Source organism: Thrips palmi, unplaced genomic scaffold (assembly GCF_012932325.1).
Source record: "Thrips palmi isolate BJ-2018 unplaced genomic scaffold, TpBJ-2018v1 HiC_scaffold_5, whole genome shotgun sequence".
Taxonomy (NCBI): Eukaryota; Metazoa; Arthropoda; class Insecta; order Thysanoptera; family Thripidae; genus Thrips; species Thrips palmi.
In genome coordinates this window covers 9,429,629-9,450,888 of record NW_023144632.1, presented here as the reverse complement: position 1 = coordinate 9,450,888, position 21,260 = coordinate 9,429,629, and the positions used below count along the sequence as shown (strand labels likewise).

Sequence of the window (21,260 nt, the reverse complement as noted above, 5' to 3'; positions counted from 1 at the left end):
GTTGTGACAATAAATTTTACTGAACGGCGCATCAGATTTTCGACGTGAAGACCTGCCACGTGGCAGGGGCTGACACTAAGGCGACACAACAAGAAACAAACTTTTTCCCATCCCGTTTCGTTGGAGCTCCACCAGGACCAGAAGAATGAAGAAGGTGGGCCGCCGATGTCGCGGTGTCACCAAAACGGGAGTCGGTCGAGACGACCCGCCCCGCCCCTGCTCCAGCTCCAGCGGCTCCAGCGAGGCTTGCGGATCCGGTGCGGCGCCTTCTTTTCTTCTTTTCCCCCTTTCCTCGTCCAGCGAAATTGGCTCGTGTTGCGCAACGGGCAACGGACGCTCTGACGCGGGGACGGGGACGCTCTGCCCGCCCCTGTCCCTCCTGTCCCTCTCCCTGCGCCTCGCGGTCCTCGCGGCCCTCGCGGCCTCGGCCTTCACCCGCGGGCCCGTCTGGCGTGCCTGTCTGGCTGGCCTATCGGGACGGCCGGGGCAGCAACTGTCGCGAATGGTCCGATCAGAGTGACGACATTAACCCGCATGGTGGTATAAAAGTATCGAAATTTAGGTGAGGGTCGTCGCATCGTCACGGCGTCCAACAGTGGCCTCGGATTCAGTTTTCCGATTCGAGGTCAAAATATTTGTTTGTCGTACGAAAACTAATAGTTGTTCTCAGTAGCAATTCGCCAGTGAAATTCAGATAATGTTTGCTTCAGCAGAAAGCTGTGCATATAATATCGAGGTCGAGCAGACATTCTGCAATCTATGATTGCTTTGGACACGACGCACAATCACACACGCACACACAGATACGCGCACACATACACAAGCGTGTATCTGGTCGGATAGTGCAAGTAATGCGTATTTGTTGTGGCTGAATCGCTGTCCAGTTCCCACCGAGATGAAAGGCGCGACGCTGGTCCCATTCAGGGATGCCCCGGCGGTGCCCCACTGGAGGAACTGGAGGTGGTGATGGTGATGCCCCTCGACCCTCCACCACAATAACACACACCCCTCCTCCAAGACCCTCAATCACGCCACCTGCACTGCGAAGCAGCTAGTAAGCACCGCGTATTGGGACGCCAATCATCGCGTGCATTCAGGCGAGCGCGGGCGGCCCAGTTCGCTGCGCACATACACGTACGTGTCCTACACACTGTTCGCGCACACACACACACGCGTGCATCGCAGGCGCCCGAGAAGGAGGCCGTCCTGTCCTGCGCAGCTCGGTCTTGTCGAGCACGGCACGGTGGCCGTGGTGTCGGGGCGGTGCCAGGGGTTGCCGTCCATGCCGTCCCAGTGGCGGATCCGGAGCGAGGCACTTCTTGCCTACTTACAGGGGCAAAGTGTGGCTTTTTGCCGCTTTTTGCCGGCCTCCTGTCTGGGGGCCAATTTGTTCTTTTGCCTCCCAACTGGACCCGCGCTAGGGCCGTCCGCGACAGTCCTCGAACAGTCGCGAACAACCCGTGCGTCGCAGCCAGCGGCGGCATAGCTCTCCACTGTGATGGAGCACCACGCCTACGCCCGGCCCGCGCGCTTCTTTTGCAACGTCTCTTTATTACAATTCCGAACGTACGTACGTGCGGTCGTAGTACAATATACGCGTGCTTCTGTTCCGCGCCACGTGAGGCACGCGTCGTCTCTCGGCCACCGCGCCGCGCCACGCCACGCCGCGCCACGCCACCGCCACGCCAAGGAAGAGGAAGGGAATGCACGGCGCTCCTCTAATAAGCTCAAGCCCGTTGCAGTGGATGCTGCAAGCTCTAAGACGCGACGACGCGATGCACTTCCCGCTTGGTTGCTTCGTCCTCGGCCTTGAGGGTCTTGTAGTGTAGGGACGCCGCGGCGCCGCCACGCCGTAGTACGTGCGTACGTACACCGCGCTCAGGGCATTCTCATCTAGCCGCCGTTTGAGCATGATTTGGGGTTATGGCCACTCCGCCGTGATTCCGTGTAGTAGGTCCCCGCCTTGCCACTCTGAGCTCGTTACACTTCTAGTTACACTGTAGGCAACCTCACTGCACCCCACTGCACCCTGCAGGCCGCAGCAGGATGACTTCTGGCGTGGGATCCCGAACCAAAACCCCTTCGGTCTGCTTCTCGAGACAGAGGCCTCGACCTTCAACACGCAATCAGTCTACTGTCCGTAGGATTTCCAATATCGCATCGCGTCTTACAAATAGTAATCTCGTTCCATTTTGGTGTTATGTATTTCATATTATGTATTTTTATTTTTTTTTGGGCTTGGCTGGGAGGCGGCCGCGGCGGCCGTATATAGGCACCCCGGCGCGCTGTTATCATACTTCGGTCGGCGGAGAAAACGAAACCGAGATTCTGCGGATCGGTCTCTGCGGTCCGAAAGCCCCTGCAGCGAAAGCGACACGCTGACACGCCCCGCGGACTGATATGATGTGCGTTCGGCCTGTTTGGTTTGCCGGGACAGGAACCAAAGGCAAACCAGGAGGAGGAGACAGTGATTCCCAGTGATTCCAAAGAATCGTGTCTCTGTCGCTCTCCGAGAGGGTGCGAGACAGCCCGACAAACGCAAACATTCGCGTGGCGTGTGCAGAGCGGCGAGAGCGGGCGTTCGGAAGCGCGGGAGTCTCGAAGCGGCTGGGCTGGGATTATTGAATGCTGCATGGCGGGCCTTTCTCCCGGCGACCTCTGGACCTGTCTTGTTTGTGTTTGCCGAGCGTAGAGTACGGGCCGCGGGCGTCGGGCCGCGTACCTTGCCCCGTGCCAGGAGCGGCGTGCGAGCCGAGCCATCAATTTAGCTGCAGTAGAGACGCGAGCCTCTCCAGAAGAGGATCGGCCTCTCCAAGCCGAGACGAGACGCCTCTCTACGGCTGCGCGTCGATGCGGGCGATGCCACGCCACTCTGGCCGTGTTTTCCTCTCATCGTCCCGTTCGTCCGTGTCGCAACGCGCCGCGCCGCCGAGCGTTGATCCCCTTTGTGCGATGAGGCCTCGCGAGCCTCGTGACGCGAGGCGGCGCAGTTGTTGTTGGCCGAGTACGGAGTGTATACGAATGCAGGTGGGGCCGCGACGCCGCGACCACGCAGACAACGCCCCACGAGTGCGGCAGAGACAGAGTGCGCGACGAATACGATTCTCGCGAGTCTCCAGGGACGCAGGGCGCATGGCGTCAGCCGCCGCAGCGGTCTGATTTCGAGCACTGCTCTCGTCAGTCCGAGCGTCAGTCTGTCTCTCTCGCGGGGCGTCGCAGAAGGGTGCGAGAGAGATAAACCGTCGAGAGCAGCGCGCCCTTCAAGTGGCCGGATGACGTGTTTGCCAGTCGGGTATCTCCGCCGCACTCCGCCCTAGCCGCTAGAGAGGCCCTTCCGGCGAGATAAGGACATCCTGGACGTCACGGCCGGCCCGCGGTCCGCGTCGTGTCGTATTGGCCACTCTTACGTAAACAACTGCAGGCGCCCTGCAGCCCTGCGGCCCTCCAGCCCTGCGGCCCTGCGGCGACAAGGCCTCCTCGTAGGCGAGGGCGAAGGCAGGCGAAGGCGAACCGCGAGCCATTTGAGCCACTTCACTTCCTTGGCGGTGCCGCGTGCTGCGTGGGACGCCAGCCGCGGGGAGGAGGGGGGGGGGCGGCCTGAAAAGCGGAGGCGTGGGTGTCGTGCCCAAGCTGGACTGCAGAAGCTTCGCGAACCGCGACGCGGCGACTGCCCGAGACACTTCCTCGGCGACTGACTGCTTTCGTCGCTGCGTCTCTCTCGCACTCAAGGCTCTCCGCAAGGACGCGAGAGAGACAGAGCGACGAAGCAGCGAGTGCAGGTGGGGCGCGCGACTAGACTCCTTTGTCTGGTGGCGGGCGCGGCGCGCGGGTCGCGTCAGGACGTGCTGTTGGTGCAGTCGACGGCGTCCCCGCGTCCCCGCCACTGGACACGCATAGACACACCATAAGGAGACGAGGCGGCGAGGCGCGGACTTTGGCGTCCGCCAGGCGGCCGGCCAGTCAATGGTCTGTTCGCGCCATCGCGCACCTTGCCACGGCGTGGCAATGCCGCACATTCAGTATCAGTCTATGGTATCAGTGTACCATCAGTCGCAAAAGAGGAGGCTCAACTCCTCGTCCTCCTCGCGCGCCGCGCACTGGGGTATGACGCGCGGTATAATTATCAGCGACGCCAACGATTTTGCCCGATCTCGTTTGGTATCGTGTGACTTTTGCGCAACTTTTCCTGAAAATTTTCGTTTTATTTTCTAAATTTTGACTGCAAAGTCTCGATTTTGTCGGGAGGTACAGTACATGAACACAAGCCGCGACTGATCGGGGCACGGCACTCCCCCCTGGCGTCCGGCACCGCCGGTACCGTCCGCACCGCGGCCGGGGAAGTCCTCGCGGGGGTTGCCGCGTTGCCGCGACCCCGACGCGGCCGCCACCGCGGGGACAGCCCCGCCAGCCCGCCTCCACTTCCAGCAAGGCCCCGGGCCGGACCCGCAGCCCCGCGCCGGCCCGCGCCGCCCCGCCGATTTCGGCGAAACGAAATAATCCCGAGATACCACGCTCCACTTCCCTTGCCGCCACTTCCCTCGCGTGGCTGCGGATCTAGTATCGCAGTATTGCAGGGCCAGCACTGTGAGTCACCGGGAAGGTGTCCGCACGGGCATCGCGGGGCGCGGCGGCGGAGGGTGGGACCGCGAGGACTGTGTGTGTGTGGTGGGGACCCCCCGCCCTGCAAGTAGGGCCCCACCCCGACGCCCCCCCACCACCGCGCCGCGCTATTCCCGTCCACTGACGTCAGTGCCAGCCAATCCCGTCGCTGCTTCGCGGAGGATGACGTCAGCTGCATTCGGAGAACCGCCGACCGCGGCCGGCGGCGCCGAAGCGTCGAGGCGCGCCGAAACGAAACGGCCCCACCGACTGCGCGACGCGACCAGACGCGGCGCCGCGGCGGGTCCTGTCCTCCGCGGGGCAGGCGGGGCCCATCCTCAGCCTCCCGCGGCCTGGGTGGGGGTGGTGGGGGTGTCCTCCTTCACCCATTCACCCATTCATTCGAAGCGTGGTGTCGCCGGTCCACGAAGCACCACGTAACGAGTGTACTCCACTGCAACGAGCCGATCGGGCGACCGACGCACGACGCACGATAACGCAGCATTGCGTTACTGTACTCGGGGTTCGAGGTTCAGAGACGTAGGCATGTAAACCCTGCAGCTGAGGTTCCCACGTCAATCGTAGTAGTCGCGACGGCAGACGGCGTGCAAGATGAGCACGAGACGCGAGAAACTAGAGCAGGCGTGCTGCGCTGGCCCCGGGCCCGTCCCGTCCCGTTGAGCGCTCCCCGCGGCCTCGTCTGAGTCACACTCCAGAAAGATCCGTGCACCACCACATCGGCGACCTAATCGCAACGCGCTGCCCTCTCCGCCCTCCGCCCCCCACGGCCCCACGGCCCGCAAATCGTGTAATTTGTGCCTTCCGTCGTTCCACGAAACGCGTGCCTGTCTGGCCGTCAGCTGCGCCTGCGCCGCGCTGCCCCGCTGCCCCGCTCTGCGCTCTCGTCTCGGAGTTTGGTCGGCCCGGGGCCCAGGGGGCAGCGGCCCCGGAGGCGGAGCGGTGAGTCACTCGTGACGTCGGCGCGCTGGTGTCGCTGGAGTGAGGCGTCACTGTGACGTCACTGCTGCTGCGTTTCGGCGGTGTCGGCGCCGGCGTGGCTCCGGCTGCGGCCTCGCCAGCTTTGCGAGCTTCGCCCCTGGGGGCTGGGGGCACCCCGACGAGCCGGAACTGCTGCAATGCCGTAGCACGCCCACGCACTCCGCCGGCCCGACGGCAAGCCCGGCGTGCGCGGCGCAAGGACGGTGGAGGAGGCCGCCACCGCCAACCCTGTCGGCATGGACCAGGCGGCCGGCGTGGGGAATCCCAGAGTGCCTGGTTGGCCCTGGTTGGCCGCCCGGCCCAGCCCCTTCCCCCGCATTGACCCCTCCCTCCTCCTCCCGGTTCAATCCATCCACCCATCCACACCGACAGGCCGGCAGGGCGGCAGTGTGCGTGCGCGATATAATTCACGGTGGAGGGGCGGCGGGTGCAATACTCATGGGGAAAGCCAAAAGGCCCTCAGCGGGGCGCGCCCCGCCCAGGTCCGCCCAGGTCCGCCCTTGGCAACCCTTCGACGGGGAAGTACGCGGAACACGAAGCCGGGCTCGGCGGGCGACACAAAAACGCAACAGTGCAGAGCAGCTGTGTGAACGTGGTCACCATCCGACATGTTCGTTATTTGTTATTTTCAGAGGTAAAACAAGGCGAACTTTTTAGATATGTACCACTACGAGCAACGTAGGCCAAAATTTTCATTTTCTATGATTTTCTTTCCCAAGAGCTTTACGCTTAATCTATTACTTTGCTACTTGCCAATCCATACACTCCACCCAATCAAAGGCATGCCTTTGACATGCATGTTGTTGTTTTTTTTTTTGCAGGAAATGTACAGTAGTACCTATAGCGAACTCTACTTTTGCACTGCACCCACTTCACTGCCTCGCCTCGCAAAAAAACAAGTGGGTCCTTGGACAACGCACACTACTAGAGCCCAGCACAACGCATGCGAATATGACCCTTGCAACGCAGTCGTCTTGCATGGCGTGGCAGAGGATCTTGTGGACGTACCTGCGGTTCGCGCGGTCGGCACCGAGTCCTGTGGTTCCTGTGCGTGAACGCGGCGAACTCGGTTTGCTGTCCGTCGGCGATGACGGGCTGGCTGGCAAACTGGCTGGCTGGCTGGCCGTCGGGCTGGTGCGGCACACCTGCAACTCCCTCCGCGGCTGAGCCGTCGGCCCCGCCGCGCCCCGCCGCGCCCCGCCGCGCTGCCCCTTCCTTTATCAAGGCGATAAAGACGTCCACGGGGCGGTTCGCGGCACGCGGCACCGCGTTCGCACCGCGCTCGCACGCCCCGACGGCGTGCTGCCAGAGGTGCCGCCGAGGGGGCCGCGGACCGCGGGGCGCGGAATGTGCACCCCAACCCCAACAGAGCTTTCTGTCTCTCTCGCACTCATGGCGCGTCCCGCAGGGGTGGGAGTGGGAGAGAGACAAAACGACGAGGCTCTATTCGGAATCAGCCAGCATGGAAGGTGCTGCCTGGCTGAGCTGCCTGTACATACTTTGAGGATGTTGAAGCCGATCCCTCCCCTCGCCTCTCCCCCACCTAACTCCCTTGCTCTACCTCGCACCTGCACTGTGGAGCCTGCGAGAACTTGGAGATTAGCGGCCCGCGGCTGTGTGGCAGGTCCGCACTCGTCCGCACTCCCCTCCGCTCCGCACAACGCCCATGCCGCCCAGCGAACGCTACGCCCAGCACGGTCTGATCTGCACCAGCTAATCTGTTTTTTCCGCGCAAGTGCCTGGGGGGGGGGGGATAGCGCAGGAAGGAAACGGCGCCAACGACAACACAACACGCCTGTGGCGTGCGCGGTGCGCGCGAGTCTCCAAGGACGGCGTTGACGGCGTGCACCAACGTGCACCGCGAGCTCCGCGAGCACCGCGCCTGGAGGGGCGAGGCAGGGAGGCTGCGAGAGCAGCCTCAGTGCCTCAGGCCTGCTCAGGCGGCCGTTCGGCCCCAAGGGCACGCCTTGGGCAGGCTGTCGCACGCCGTGCAGTGGCTTGCCTGCTATAGCCTGCTAGCCAGCCACCTGCCGCCGCATTACCTTATGGCCTGCTGCGCGGCCTGCTTCGGCTGCACCGCTCTCCTTGTCCCCGCCGCCAAGCCGCGACCCCCCACCCCGGGCCGCGCCCCCACCCCAACCACCACGGCCACCACCACGGCCACCACCACGGCCACCACCACGGCCGCCACCACGGCCACCACCACGGCCACCACCACGGCCACCACCACGGCCACCACCACGGCCACCACCACGGCCACCACCACGGCCACCACCACGGCCACCACCACGGCCACCACCACGGCCGCCAGCACGGCCACCAGGGCGACCGGCGAACGTGGTGTGAACGTGTGCCTGGCGGGCCTGGCGCCAGTGCCTACGGTGGGCAATAGGCCCGACGCCATTCAAATGAAAGAAGGAGAAAACAAGCAAAAAGCAGCAACTACTGGATGATAATAGGGCAGTTATTTAAATTTTTTCTCAGGTTTGCTGTCCCAACACATTCCTAAGCAGATAAAAATTACTCCAAAAACTCTTAGAGCTACAGTTTGAGGTTCGTAATAACCTTGTAAGGATAAGGCAGGCAGCTGGCAGCCCGTTCTACTGCTGACGCCGTTGGGCTGCCTACTGACCAGGCGCCAAGCGAGGTCTGGTGTTCTCTTATTTTTCTCATAGTGAGATTGATTCTTTCTAAATTTTTCATACAAACCTAGGGTGGGTAGGGGAAGCCTTAGCCTTCCCCACTTAGATTTACGTGCGTTCTAAGAGTGTTTGAACGGGGATTTGGCACAATTAAGGTATTATTTCATAGAATGCCCGGTTGTTTGAATCAATGTTTCAACAGTTTTGCTAGTTTGAAACGATGCGGTTCGAATGTTTCGTAGCGACACAGTATTGAAACTGACAGGTAGTTGTGGTCTGCAGGTCTAGGTCATCTTCATCTTCCAGCTGAGTTGCAGTTACTATCTGCTTATTCACAAATTAAGGTATCTCAACCTTGCAAGGTATTACGTCACTTTGAAAGAATGAGGAAATTTTATTGTGTAGAGAGTCTTTCCGTATCGATGTGGCGCTTCGGTAACCTTGCACACACACTTCTCCAGTCCCTTCTCTTGTCGTCTGCATTTGACAGAAACATACGTTTGTTTCGAAGTCTCGATCTCGGAAGACGACAGCCTTGAACTAGCTTTCAATATAAATGCCTACAACAGTTTACCGACGAAAATGCTTTTAAAACAAATTATTAGAATTGGAGAAGTCGAAAGGACCAACGGAAAGTAGTGAGAGACGGCTGTCCGCGGCTGTCATTAAACAACATAACCTCAGTGTGACGTTCTGCTAAGTAGTATTGGCCAGGCCGATAGTTGCCTTGCTCTTCACTGGTTTCTGAAAAGTTTCTTGTTTTTTTACAGGTTCAAATATGCAAAACATAATACCGCCTATCGTGTCCTCGTCTCCCCCTCCTCTTGACCCAATTGATGATGACAATGATGAAGATGATAATGAAGACGAGTTTGGAGATTTCAGCGTTGCTGATTTTGGGTCTTCTGCGGGTTCGTTTCTTTACATATAACGTGTAGTGATTGTTCCATAACTGCAATCTGTGCTGTTTGTCTCATTTAACCACACCACTTATCTTGTTTTGATTTTAGATTCTGCAATGCAGAAGTCAATACCGGATACCTCCTGGAAATTACCTACGTTGAAATCAGACGTCCTTGAAAATGGTGTGGTATCTCTGAAGTTACCTGTAGAAGACACACCACCACAATCTCAGACTGAAGCCTTAGAAGATGAAGAATTGTTTGAGAATGGTGATAATGCTAGTCATGATTCAGTTGTGTCTGCCATTACTGATTCAGGGAACTGCAGCGCAAGCCAAAACAGCAATGGGACGTCTCCTATGCCTGGTGCAGAAGTAGAAGATGAAGCAGTTCTCAAGTCAGATGCTTGTCATCTTCAACAAAATGGTGGTACATGTGAAACACCATGCAATAGAACAGATTCTGGTGTGCAGAACTGTACTGTTCCTGTTCCAAACCAAATTTTAAGTGATTTCTGTGAAGCAAGGGACATTGATGAAAATAGGACTCTTAATATAAGCAATAATTCATTGGCAGATGGTTCTTACCAACAATCTGCATGTACTTTAGTCTCGTCTCCAGCCAAAAAATTTTCAGATGAATTTTCAAGTACGGAACTTGTTGTTGACCAAAATGAAGGTTCAAAGGCTCAAGTTGTGATAGCAAACAATCCTGTAGAGCAAAAAAGTGACACAACTTCATTTCCTTCAGTAATGCCTAAAAGTAATAATGACGATTCTGATGAATTTGGAGTGTGGAATAGCAGCACTGTTCCACTTAAACTAAATAATTTTCAATCGATAGATTCACAAAGTAACTTAGGCTCTGAACCCAAGTCAGATCCTGCTACCTTGGCAAAAGTTTCGAAAACGGAGGTATCCAAGGGTTTCAACGGCCTCGAAGACCATGATTGCGTTCGGGGCATGATCATACCGGACATTCCAGGTTTAGGCGATTTTGATGGTGATGAGGATGATGATGATGATTTTGGAGAATTTCGTGGCATAGAATCTCCAGGCAAATGTTCCTCTGATGCTCAGAGTATTGATGAATCTATGAATGATGCCCAGTTTCAATCTCCGTCCAGGAGACCTACGCTAGTGCTCTCAGATAATATTGTTACTGATATGTCTGACACTCAATCACCATCTACCGTTGAAAAGAACAAGGATGCTTCTCAGCAACCCACAGATGCATCCTCCATTGAGATCAATATTAGTTCTTTGGAAGAAAATAGCTCTGTATTATGTCAAACAACTAAAGAAGAAATCAATGTCATGCCTTCTACCAGCCTTCATTCTTCTGAAATTCCTGCATTTGCCGATGAGTTTGCTGACTTTTCACAAGCGGAGATCGAAGAAAACCCTGCATCTGATGGATGGGCTCAAGCAGCTCGAGCATCAGCAATTCAAAATACAATGCCATCCCAAGATCCATTGGAATTTGATGACTTTGATGATTATGAATCGGCAGAATTTCAATCAGCTGACCCAAAACCAAACATTGCGCCATGCCCAAATTCTCACTTTGACCTGAACAAAATTCGCTCCACATTAGGTGAAGTATTGAAAGAGAACTTTCCTGTTCCTGCTGAAAGCAACATGTCGACTGAAATGGAAAATATGGGCACAAATGGTCTCTCTGGACTTATATTAGACATAGAAGAAAGTCCTGTCTGGCAAGGCTTGCGGGACCTTGAGGCCACACCTTCCATATCCTTTCAATGGCCAGGTTCCCATGCCAATAGAGGCCTACTGGGTGCCCTCAACATTGACTCTCGAAACATAGTAAGTAGCATTGTTTTCAAGACTGTACATGAAAGAAGGAAAATACCTCGATCCATGCACTCCATAACATGTATTATTCGAATTTTCCCTTATAGCTTTTTGGTCCTAAATGGAACACAGTAGTTCCCCGCTTTGCTGCAAACCTTGGCTTTAGTCCACTTGAACCAGTCCGTGCAGTCCAAAACCAACCACCTTCTGAACCGTCCCCTAGACCAGAAGTGATTCAACCTCAGGTAGTGGAGAGCATCAAACGTTCTTCTTCTGAGCACGGAGTAAGTTTTTTTTTAAATATTAAACATTTTCCTTCTCATTTATGTATCATGGAACACCAATTACAAAAACTCATCAATTTCAGGAGGTGGTACCTGCTGCTCAATTTGACTGGAATGATAGTGGACTTACCAACCCTCTTGACTGTAAGTAGTTGTTGTTTGTTACCCATTCTAAAGATAAATATTATCTGTTGTTTGTTTGAATTGTGTTGGTGTCGGTGCTAAGAAATGTCTACTCACAATAAAAATGTTTTTACTCTAACAAAAATGAAACTGACTGGAAAGGTACTGCAAGTTTGTAGAAAAGTGTAAATTTATCACACTTATTGTACATAGGAGCTCTGGTTGTGTTGATATACTGTACATTCTTGCCAGGGTACTAACGTGGTGTAAAGTAATTTTTGCCACTTAAAACCAATAGACTGTTTAGATTGAATAATAACTACCCCCATTTCACTTGATCGTTGACTCTTCCGCAAAACAGTGATGTATTCCTGTGCAGTATTGTGTTTTCTAATGGCACTGTTGTCTGTCTCCTCATCCTCTTCCTTTCCCCTTACGTCTCTTTCCGACCTTAGCATCCACTCATTCGTCACTCCTGGATCTTGATCTCCTTGCCTCATTCGATAATCTGGCCTCCTGTCCCTCCCAACCTATGTCCACCTCTCACGCTGCCGTGGTGTGCCGGAGCTTACTCAGTAAGTTGTTCATTTGCATTTGTAATGCAATGGGCCTTGCACTCACCCTCAAGTTTGCTTTGCATTGGAATGCTAGCCAGGGTTGACAATCTCATTTTCTGAATCATAAGTTGCTTTCAGCTGTAAAATGTAGTTTTATGTAAAGAGGTTTATTAGATCGTTCCCTGCTGTATCTTGTTGTATGAAGCTGTAAACAAAGCTCTTTTTTTAAATTCAACATTCGCAAATTTTTTGTTTAATTCATCTCATTTCTAAATTGTTAACTTTTAATATTTTTCCAAAAAAGAAGCATGTGAGCAGTGTGTGATTTATTGAATGCTGTCAGGATGTCTTGATTTCATAATTTGGTACTTTTGTTGAATTAGTCATGCAATACCTGTCTTTGGTATTTATTTTTATTTTATATTTGCAAAGATCAGAGATAATCTGACATTGCGTTTGCTCTGTTTCTTTTTTGAAATAAATTGCCAGGAGCATGGTTTGATTTTCCGTGAGGATTAACATGAGTGACATAGAGAAATATTTCTGTTGCAGCTACCAAGGACCCAAACAATGGTGCTCTTGCAACCACGGCAGCAAGTGGAAACCCAGCTATGACAACCACGCCTCTGCAGGTGGAACAGCTGCTAGCTTCCTCCAAAAGAACTGCACCGCTGAATTCTCTGGAGAGAAAGACCAGAGACCCTACATTAAGCCCTGAAGCAGTTCGTGTTTTGGATACACTTCCAGAACTGGCATTTCTTTCTGCCCGTATGTTAATGTTTCCAGTTCATGGAGATCGCAATGAGAACAAATTGTGACAAAAGTGTTGTAAGAGAGGCTATGGTGTTTTGAAAACTTGACTTCCATGTAATTTGAATTCTGGCACTTGATCACATCTGGTCTCTGTGGATTGCTTTAAATCAATTTGAGTTCAAAATTGGTCTTTTTTCTTTTAATAATATTGTATGATTTTTCTCATATTATTTTACTCTCTTTTTATAAAGTTAAAATGAAATGTAAATTTCCACTTTCTAACATCTGAAAATTTTTTGGTCACATCTGTTTTCTGATTTTACTTTGTTGTTTTTGCCGAATTTTAATGTACTGTACAATGGTTAGTACTGCATTGCTTCATGTTGGTTAGGCAGCAGTGTTATTTCCTGAACCTTAGGCGAGCATATCAACATTATTTTTGCTCATTGTGAATAGTTGGTCTAATATGTAATTTTTTTATTGATATGTGTTTATGACAAGAATTTAACATTCAATTGAAGTGTTAACTTATGTATTGCTAAATTGGTTTGCTCAAAGTTCATGCAGATGTGAGTGTGTTTGCATTTTGGTTTCAAGACCAGAGATGAAATTGCAATGCTCATTACATCCCATGTTAATCCTGTGTTTCATTGCTTCTCTTCAAATGTAGCTCTCAACAGTCTCAGGGTAGGTATGTATGTTACAGTTTTTAGGTACAGTTTTGGTTTTCTCACTGAAAAAGAAAAGACTTTGTAATTTAATGTTGAAATACTCAATAGTAAATGTGTTTTCCTAGCTGTTACCAGATTAGGATAATCATTGACCTTGTTCCTGCAAGTTTACTGATGGTCTGATCTACATGCTACAGAAAACCACTCTTTGTAAATTTTGTGCAGTGTTCATGTACTATTCCCTGTAATTTGCTTTGATGTATAGGTACTGTAATATTTTTTCTAAGTATTATATGGTAATTTAACAGAATTTCCACCTTGTTGATTCTATCTCTTTGTACAGTGTAAGGTTTCTTATTTGTATTTAATCTGTCTCTATTTTTTAATATTTAACCACAAGGTGTTATGCTTTATGTCCGTATTATTTACTCCAGATGAGGTACCCCTTTTTAGATCCTTCCCAATGGTAATTTTCCTCCTCCATTGACTACAGTTATTCAGCTTTCCTCTATTTTTTGTTTGTTTGGTAGCTTTATCACCCATACGTGTTCAAAGTTTTGTAAAAAAAAGTATCTGAGTGACTTAATGTGTGCTGCTGAAATTGAACTTAACTTCACTTAAATGCATTTGACTGGTTGTGGTTTTTAAATCCTTAAATTGGGCAGACACTTTGTAAGATTGAGGAATGTAGTCATTAGTTGTTTCTTTTTTGTTAGCTAAGAATTAAATCTTTTTCCCTGGCACTCTAAGCTATTTTGTGCTAGCTTGTATTATTAGACCCATTATTATTTTCTTTAGGAACTCTTGTGATATTCGTCATTTTATTCCTAGTATAATTGTTTTTTGTTGTTTTCCAATTCTTTGCAGTGCAATACCTAACCATTTTCTTCGGGTGCGATGAATCTAGTTTTGGCTTACTTGTTTGGTTATAGTGTAAATCTACCGTCCATTTCTGTCGAGCATGCAGGTTCATCAGTGTAATGGTTTTAGAAACCAAACCATTTGTGTTTTACCCCCTTTCAAATTCATTGTTCTCGGATTAGCTCAGCTTTTTTTGTTATCAATCCTATTATGTCGTTGGTTTTGTGAAAACTTTATGGAGAGTAGAGTAGAGGCACGCTTTCCGCTTGTGTCTCATGTGACTTGCCAGAGCTTTGTTGTTTGGCTTTAATAGGTTTCTAAGTGATGCTATTTTCTTAGGTTCTTTCTGTGATGGAAGAGAGCTTGGTGGAAAGATGATTTGTTTCTGTTTCCATTTTTTATCAGCCTTTGACTCCTAAACCCATGCTTCAGAGTTGTTTAAAAATTGTTAAATTGATGATGCGAAAATTAGACGAGACATTGACAGCGTATTATTTTACTTTGAATCTAGGGAATTTTTAGTTGTATTTGATGAGCTTCTTAATTGTGTATTTGAATTTAGATGGGATAGAGAATGAAAAAATACTGATTTGGTGAATATTTTTTAGGGGGGTGGTAAAAGCATTGTGTCTGATGCTGAAGCAGTATTTGTGCGATCTCTATTGTATGTGAGCACATATGCATATTGTGAGTGCATTGTTGTAGTCAAAAATTTGAAATCAACATTCCCTTTTACTATGTACTTACCCACTAATGAAACATGTCCAGATGCAATAATTGTGATAAACTTGATTGAGTTAACAAGCCTTTCAAGATTTTGTTTAATGTTGGGTTGATCCATGTAGCCAGTTTTCCATTCTGATTTAGAAGGAATTGGATCATACTTCATGTTCCACAGGTTTCTGTCCATGAATGATATTTTTCAGAAATGTGACAATGTTTAAGAATAAAATTGTATTCAATTTACTTTTAATTTTTTGCTCACAAACAGTTACAAACAAAAACAAAAAAACTTCACAAAGAAACAACAATGACACACAATACTGTGCTTCAGACTTAAGAATAATAATAATAGTCTAGGTACCAGTCTTGGTACATCACATACAATAACATCACAGATTTTGTATTGGTCATAGCCCACACTCTTAAATCTTAACATCAACATGATTGCCTATACAAATAGAAGGTAAAAGATGTGTTCTCATCTGACAAGACTTCCATTGCAATTAGGAACAGAGCACCTTAATTTTCAAATTTGAACATATATCATGGTGATCATTTCTCCCGTTACAACTAACGATCAGCGCAGTGCTTTGTCCTCTGAAGCTTGGAACCACAAACTTCAAACTTGAGTATTTCCTTACGTATCAGTCGGAGCTCAGTGCATTCAAACACACTATCGCACAATGAAAAGATTACCATTTGTCCCAATCTTTCCAACCAGAATCCCAACCATGGCCACCCCCACATTTACCACATCCTCCATACCCGCCGCCCCCATGCCCACCACCCCCATGCCCGCCGCCCCCGTGTCCACCACCCCCGTATCCACCGCCCCCGTGTCCACCACCCCCATGCCCGCCGCCACCATATCCACCACCCCCGTGGCCTCCTCCGTGACCACCACCATGGCCTCCCCCATACCCTCCGCCGCCATGACCATCTCCATCGTAGTCACCTCCGCCGTGTCCACCTCCGCCGTGTCCACCTCCGCCGTGTCCACCTCCGCCGTGTCCTCCTCCGCCGTGTCCACCCCCGCCGTGCCCACCTCCTCCATAACCATCTCCACCGCCATGGCCACCTCCGCCGTAACCACCTCCACACCCGTGATTGCAACCTCCTCCATGTCCACCACCGCCATATCCTCCACCCCCATGGCCTCCACCTCCGTGACCACCTCCTCCGTAGCCCCCGCCCCCGCCTCCATGCCCACCCCCGTGTCCCCCGCCATGCCCTCCGCCTCCGTGACCTCCACCCCCATGGCCGCCTCCGCCATACCCTCCGCCTCCGTGACCCCCACCTCCATGACCTCCACCGCCATACCCTCCGCCTCCGTGACCCCCACCTCCATGACCTCCACCGCCATACCCTCCACCTCCGTGACCTCCACCGCCATACCCCCCGCCCCCATGGCCACCTCCGTGACCACCTCCGTGACCACCTCCGTGACCACCTCCATACCCCCCGCCTCCATGGCCACCGCCGCCATATCCACCACCTCCGTGACCGCCTCCACCATGGCCACCTCCATAGCCGCCGCCTCCGTGACCTCCGCCACCTTTACCCTTGCCCCCGCCCCCTTTGCCTCCTCCGTAGCCCTTTCCACCGCCTCCTCCGTAACCTTTTCCACCGCCTCCTCCATAGCCCTTGCCACCACCGCCCCCGTATCCTTTACCACCCCCCTTGCCGCCGCCGTACCCCTTCCCCCCTCCGTACCCCTTGCCCCCTCCCCCGCCGTACCCCTTGCCACCGCCGCCATGACCTCCGCCGTGGCCGCCGCCGTACCCGTAGTGGCGCTTGACTTTACTCTTGGCCTGCGCCCGGGTCTCGTTGCCGTCGTCCTGGGCGTACTGAGACTGCGTCCGCGTGGTGGCTTCCGCCCCGCTGCAACGGAAACGTGCGTGTTCCAGTGTGTCAGCACTGAGGCCTGCCACTGCCCTACTGCTGGGTATCTTCGAAAGGTACTCACGCATCGGGAAGCATGGGCTGCATCGCGTGGTCGCTGGGACTGAAGGCGGCGTAGGCCGTGAAAGAGGGCGGCCTGGACGGCCTGCTCGGCGCCGCCACCGCCATGGAGCCCGACACTCTGCAACGAGGCGACAGTGTCACAACGCTTCCCCGCGCAGCACGCTGCGCACCACACTGCTGTACTCACTGCGTCTCCGCCGTCTCGACCTGGGTGGACCAGGCCGCGGTGGGGGCGGCCAGGCTGCAGGCCAGGTACAGCTGGAGAAGGGGCCACGCGGCGCGCAGCAGCACCCGCATCTGCAGACCGAGAGACCGTCAAGACGCGCGCTCAGCCGGGGTTAGCGAAAGCGCGACAACAGTGGCACGCTGTGCACGCATGCACGCATGCACGCAGCCCGGCGAGGCAACCCTTCGCCGTCGCCAGCAGTATCACCAAATGTTCCGATGGTTTCCCACCTCAGCCGGCATACGCCAGCCTCTTGTGCTTCTTGCCCATTTGAGGTCATGAGTTTGGCTGCTAGGCAGGCTGAGGTAGGCTACCCTCTAGGCCTAAACATCAATGAATCAGTGAAATACCCGGAAAAAGCCTTTTCCCCACTCGTTTCAACTAATTTGCTATTTTATTTTGTCAAAATCGACTCCAAATATTCGGACGTTTCTGGAGCGCCCTTCCCCTCCATGTCCGCAAGCTTCGTGACCCGCGAGGCGCGCCGCTCGGCCTTTGAAGCCCAGAGCGGCCGAAGCCACTGGCTACGATAATTCAGTACCGATCGCCCAGTCCGGTCCTGAATAATGTACATTGTAAAGCTCGCTATTGCGGTAACGAGATACTGTGGCGGGGCCCCAAAGCCTGATTACGAAGCGCGGCGCTTTCGTCGCGCTGTCTCTCTCGCACTCATGGGACTGTCCGAGTGGGTGCGAGAGAGACAGAGCAACGGAGCGCGTCAACATGGCTGAATGTAATCGCGCCGCACCGCGTGGATGGCTGAGTGGGCAATCTCTATATTCGGCAGCGGGCCTGGCTGCCTGGCTGTGCCTCAATGGACACGCGAATCAACAAAGGGTAAACAGTGCAGCAGCCTCCCCCCACCCTCGCAAGCCGCATCTAATTCCATTCCGTTTCAAGTGACTGCGTGGGATGGCACGTCCACGGCCTCGCCGGCACGCCGTTCTAATGACAACACCACGCGCACGTGAGCGCTGCACGGCGCCAATCCAAATCAACGCCACCGATGTCCACACACTCACGCAAACACTCACCGCGGACACTGATCGCCTGGCCATGCCTGTGGGTAGTTCGGCCAGCCCGGCAGTGTCCTGCGGCTGGCACTCCTCGGCGCCGTGCTCGTCCGCTCCGTGCTCGCCGTGCTCGAGGTGCGGTCTGGCCTGCAGGTCCGGAGGGTCTGGCGCGTTGGCTGCGGCGGCGCTCGTTTTAAGGCCTTTCAGCGCTTTAAGGGCCACTTTCACTATCGACAAACGACAAGCGCAGGCGGCGCAAGCGGCCAGTGGCGGGACGCGACGACGGTGGGCCGCCTTGCGGACGGAACCAATTTGGGGGTTTCGATTGGCCGCGACGCCGCGGCCCGCCCCGGCCCCGCCCCGGCCACGGCCCGCAGAGCATTGCAGTCCGATTTAGTGCCATTTGCTTTGGACGGGCCGCGCAGCCGCACAGCCCGCCCGGGCCGCCGTCGCCGTTGCCGGCTGTTGGCGCCACAGTTCCGCCACGACGTTCTGGGCCCTGGGCCTGGGCCCTGCCGAACTGTCTTCGTTTCGTCGCTCCGCCTCTCCCACGCCCCTCCGGGCCTTCGGGACGCCCCTTGAGTGCGAGAGAGACAGAGCAACGAAAGGATCTCTCGGAACGAGGCCGGCAGCGTTACGGCGACCCTCGCCTCGGCCACCGCGATGTATTGTGGTATCCGCGCCGCCGCGCTGCCCCCCCCCCCGGAATCGAGTGCCGTAACTTATGGGTCCTCTCGGTGCTCCGCGGTGCTCTCGCCCCGCAGTCCCGGTGGGCCGCGGCGCGGCGCCGCGGCCGCGTAAGGCGGGCAGTGCCTGGGCAGTGCTAGCTCCAGTGGTTACGCGGCGGCGGCGTCGGGGGAGGCCGTGCATCACTGCTGGCATGCGGACGCGGACGGCCCCCACGCTCGGACACCTGCAGTTGGAGGCCGAGCAGAGCCAAGCCGACCACCATAGAGCGCCAGCAGGCAAAAGTTGCTCGTAAATAATTGTTTCGACAAAATGGCTTAGCCGGCACCCGTACTGCGGTGCACCCTGTAGCGCCTGTGAGGTAGGCCAACATTCAGACCCGCATCACAGCCATGTGCAGACGGTGGCCTACCCTGCCCCTGTGAAGGCGACAGGGGCTAGGTAGACCACCGTCTCCACGCCGGTGTTTTGTAGTCTGGGCCAGTGGCCTACCTCGCAGGCGCTAGCCACAAGTCACGGGCGTAGTGCTCTGGGGGAGGAGTGCAATTGCCGAACCCGCACGACGACGGCAGAGTGTGGGTAGATCGCCGTGCGCGGGCCCCGCGGCCCCGCGGGCCATGTTGGCGGATGCAGGTGGGGCGTTTCTCTCTGGAGCGCTCCGGGGACACGCGGGCTTTGAAAGCAAAGCAAATTGCGGAGGAGACTCCATGTCCCGCGGCACGGCCAGCGAGAATTGGTGTGTCCCGTCCCGCCGCCCGCTCCGGCACCAGTGTGGGCGAGGCTTGGGGCGAGGCTCGTGGCTCCAGCAGACAGATTCTGCACTTCACCGTCATCGCCCGCGCAGTCTCTCTCGCACTCATGGGGCGTCGCGTGTTGGTGCGAGAGACACAGACCGACGAGGCGCTGTGCGGAAACAGTCCAACGCGGTCCCCGCCCTGCCAGTGTGGCTGCGGCGGGTCGTCGCCGTCAAGGGCCGAGGGGGAGGGCTTTGCGAAAAAGGAAGAGAATGAGGCGGGGCCACACGCCAATTAGCGTCGTTTCCCTTTCAAAGCCCTTCGAGTCCTAAGAGTCCTCCGGGCCCTTAGCCCTTTGAGGGCCGCGGAGACAGGCGCGTCGCCTGCGCGGTGACGCGATCGCCACTTAGGACGAGTTGGATCCGGCGTCGCGCTGTTGGCCTGCTGGCGGTCGCTGGCGGTCGCCTGCCACTGAGTGGCGGTGGCGCGGCGTGGCGCGGCGTGGCACAGCGGAGAGGGCGCGACCCAACGTGCAAAGTCAGATCATCTCCCGGGGCGTCTCAATGTTGGGCCGGCTGCCAGTCCGCCCGCGGCTGGGCCACCACCATTTCAACGGCTGCCTTGTGGTGGCCGCGGTGGCACGGTCCGCTGGCCCCGAGCCCCGGCAAAACGTCGTCGCGGACGTGTCGCCGGACAAACGGCGCTTTGTGTCTCGTCGGCCACGTCGGTCGTCTAGTTCCAAGGCGGCGTGTCCATTGTGCGGTCAGGAGGCGGAGGAAAGTGCGGTGGCGGCGGTGTGGCCCCGGACGCCGCGGAGACGCGGCGCGGTGGCGCTGCAGCGCGGCAGCCGTGCGCCCGGGCAGCAGGCAGCCCACCGTGCAGCCCGGCGTGGCGGGCGCGGCGGGACAGGCGGAGGCGGCCCGCCTCCCCACAGCACTGGCGGCCCGCGCGGCGACCGCTAGACACGCTGCCCGCGCTGCGGGCAAACATCCGTCGCCGATGCGCGCGGCGTGGCGCGGCGTGGCGCGGCGTGGCGCGGCGTGCGGCCGGATGTGTGAGGCCGGACACGTCCGGGGAGGTCGAGGCCGAGGCGGACACCGCGCCGGCCGCAGCCTCTCCACCTCGCAGTGCCCCGCACTGCCCCGCACTGCCCCGCAGCCGGCCGCGTATGAATAAAACCGGAAGCGGCCGGGGCGGCCACGCCCTCGCCGCCGTACGGCCCCTGTTGCCGTACCCTTGCTGCCCTTGGGGTCGTTGCCGCACCGGGGCGGGGGCGTGAAGGACTCCGACGCAAAGCGCCAACCCTCAACCCTCACACGAGGCGGAGAGCAGCGACGGAGCCGCCATTTTAATTGAGGTCCAACGTTCTGTAAATGCACTTGAACGAAACGAGGAAAACGAGAAGAAAAATGTTGACCGGCGACGCCGCTGTTTGCGGGCCGGTCGAGGGCTGCTCTCTGTCTCTCTCGCACCCACGCAGGATGACACCGACACCCCGAGAGTGTGAGGAGACCTAGTCCGACAGAGTGACACGCCTGCCGAGTCTGCTACTTGGAAACGTGGCGATGTGGTCCGAATGGGATTCGCCTCATGCTACGCGGAGCGAAAACTGGACAGGAGTGACCTCGGGAGTGCCAACGAATAAAAAAAATTCCCTCGTGCCTACCGCCCCTCACCCAGTACATCGTTATAGCAACGTTTAGTAAG

General features: G+C 55.2%; 1 protein-coding gene across 7 annotated transcripts; it reads left to right on the top strand.

The window, feature by feature from the left end:
- Nucleotides 1-8,043: 8,043 nt before the first annotated feature.
- Nucleotides 8,044-15,171, top strand: LOC117650571 (aftiphilin). Of its 7 annotated transcripts, none has more exons than XM_034394095.1 (8): nt 8,044-8,395; nt 8,523-8,602; nt 9,011-9,151; nt 9,251-10,968; nt 11,064-11,240; nt 11,324-11,384; nt 11,819-11,938; nt 12,473-15,171. In XM_034394095.1, exons 3-8 carry the CDS (start codon nt 9,019-9,021, stop codon nt 12,736-12,738), a joined length of 2,475 nt encoding a protein of 824 aa, XP_034249986.1. In that variant the 5' UTR covers nt 8,044-8,395; nt 8,523-8,602; nt 9,011-9,018; the 3' UTR covers nt 12,739-15,171. The 7 variants fall into 7 exon arrangements, with proteins under 7 accessions (XP_034249986.1, XP_034249985.1, XP_034249983.1 ...); XM_034394092.1 differs by having other exon boundaries at nt 8,045-8,395; nt 8,523-8,584; XM_034394093.1 differs by having other exon boundaries at nt 8,045-8,395; nt 8,510-8,584.
- Nucleotides 15,172-21,260: the final 6,089 nt, after the last annotated feature.

Bases quoted from the DNA above. Each gene is read 5' to 3' on its own strand.
- LOC117650571 (XM_034394091.1), top strand. From the start codon at position 8,823: ATGCTTTTAAAACAAATTATTAGAATTGGAGAAGTCGAAAGGACCAAC. The intron at 10,969-11,063 runs GTAAGTAGCATT...TTTCCCTTATAG, and splicing joins ACATTGACTCTCGAAACATA to CTTTTTGGTCCTAAATGGAA. The intron at 11,241-11,323 runs GTAAGTTTTTTT...CATCAATTTCAG, and splicing joins GTTCTTCTTCTGAGCACGGA to GAGGTGGTACCTGCTGCTCA.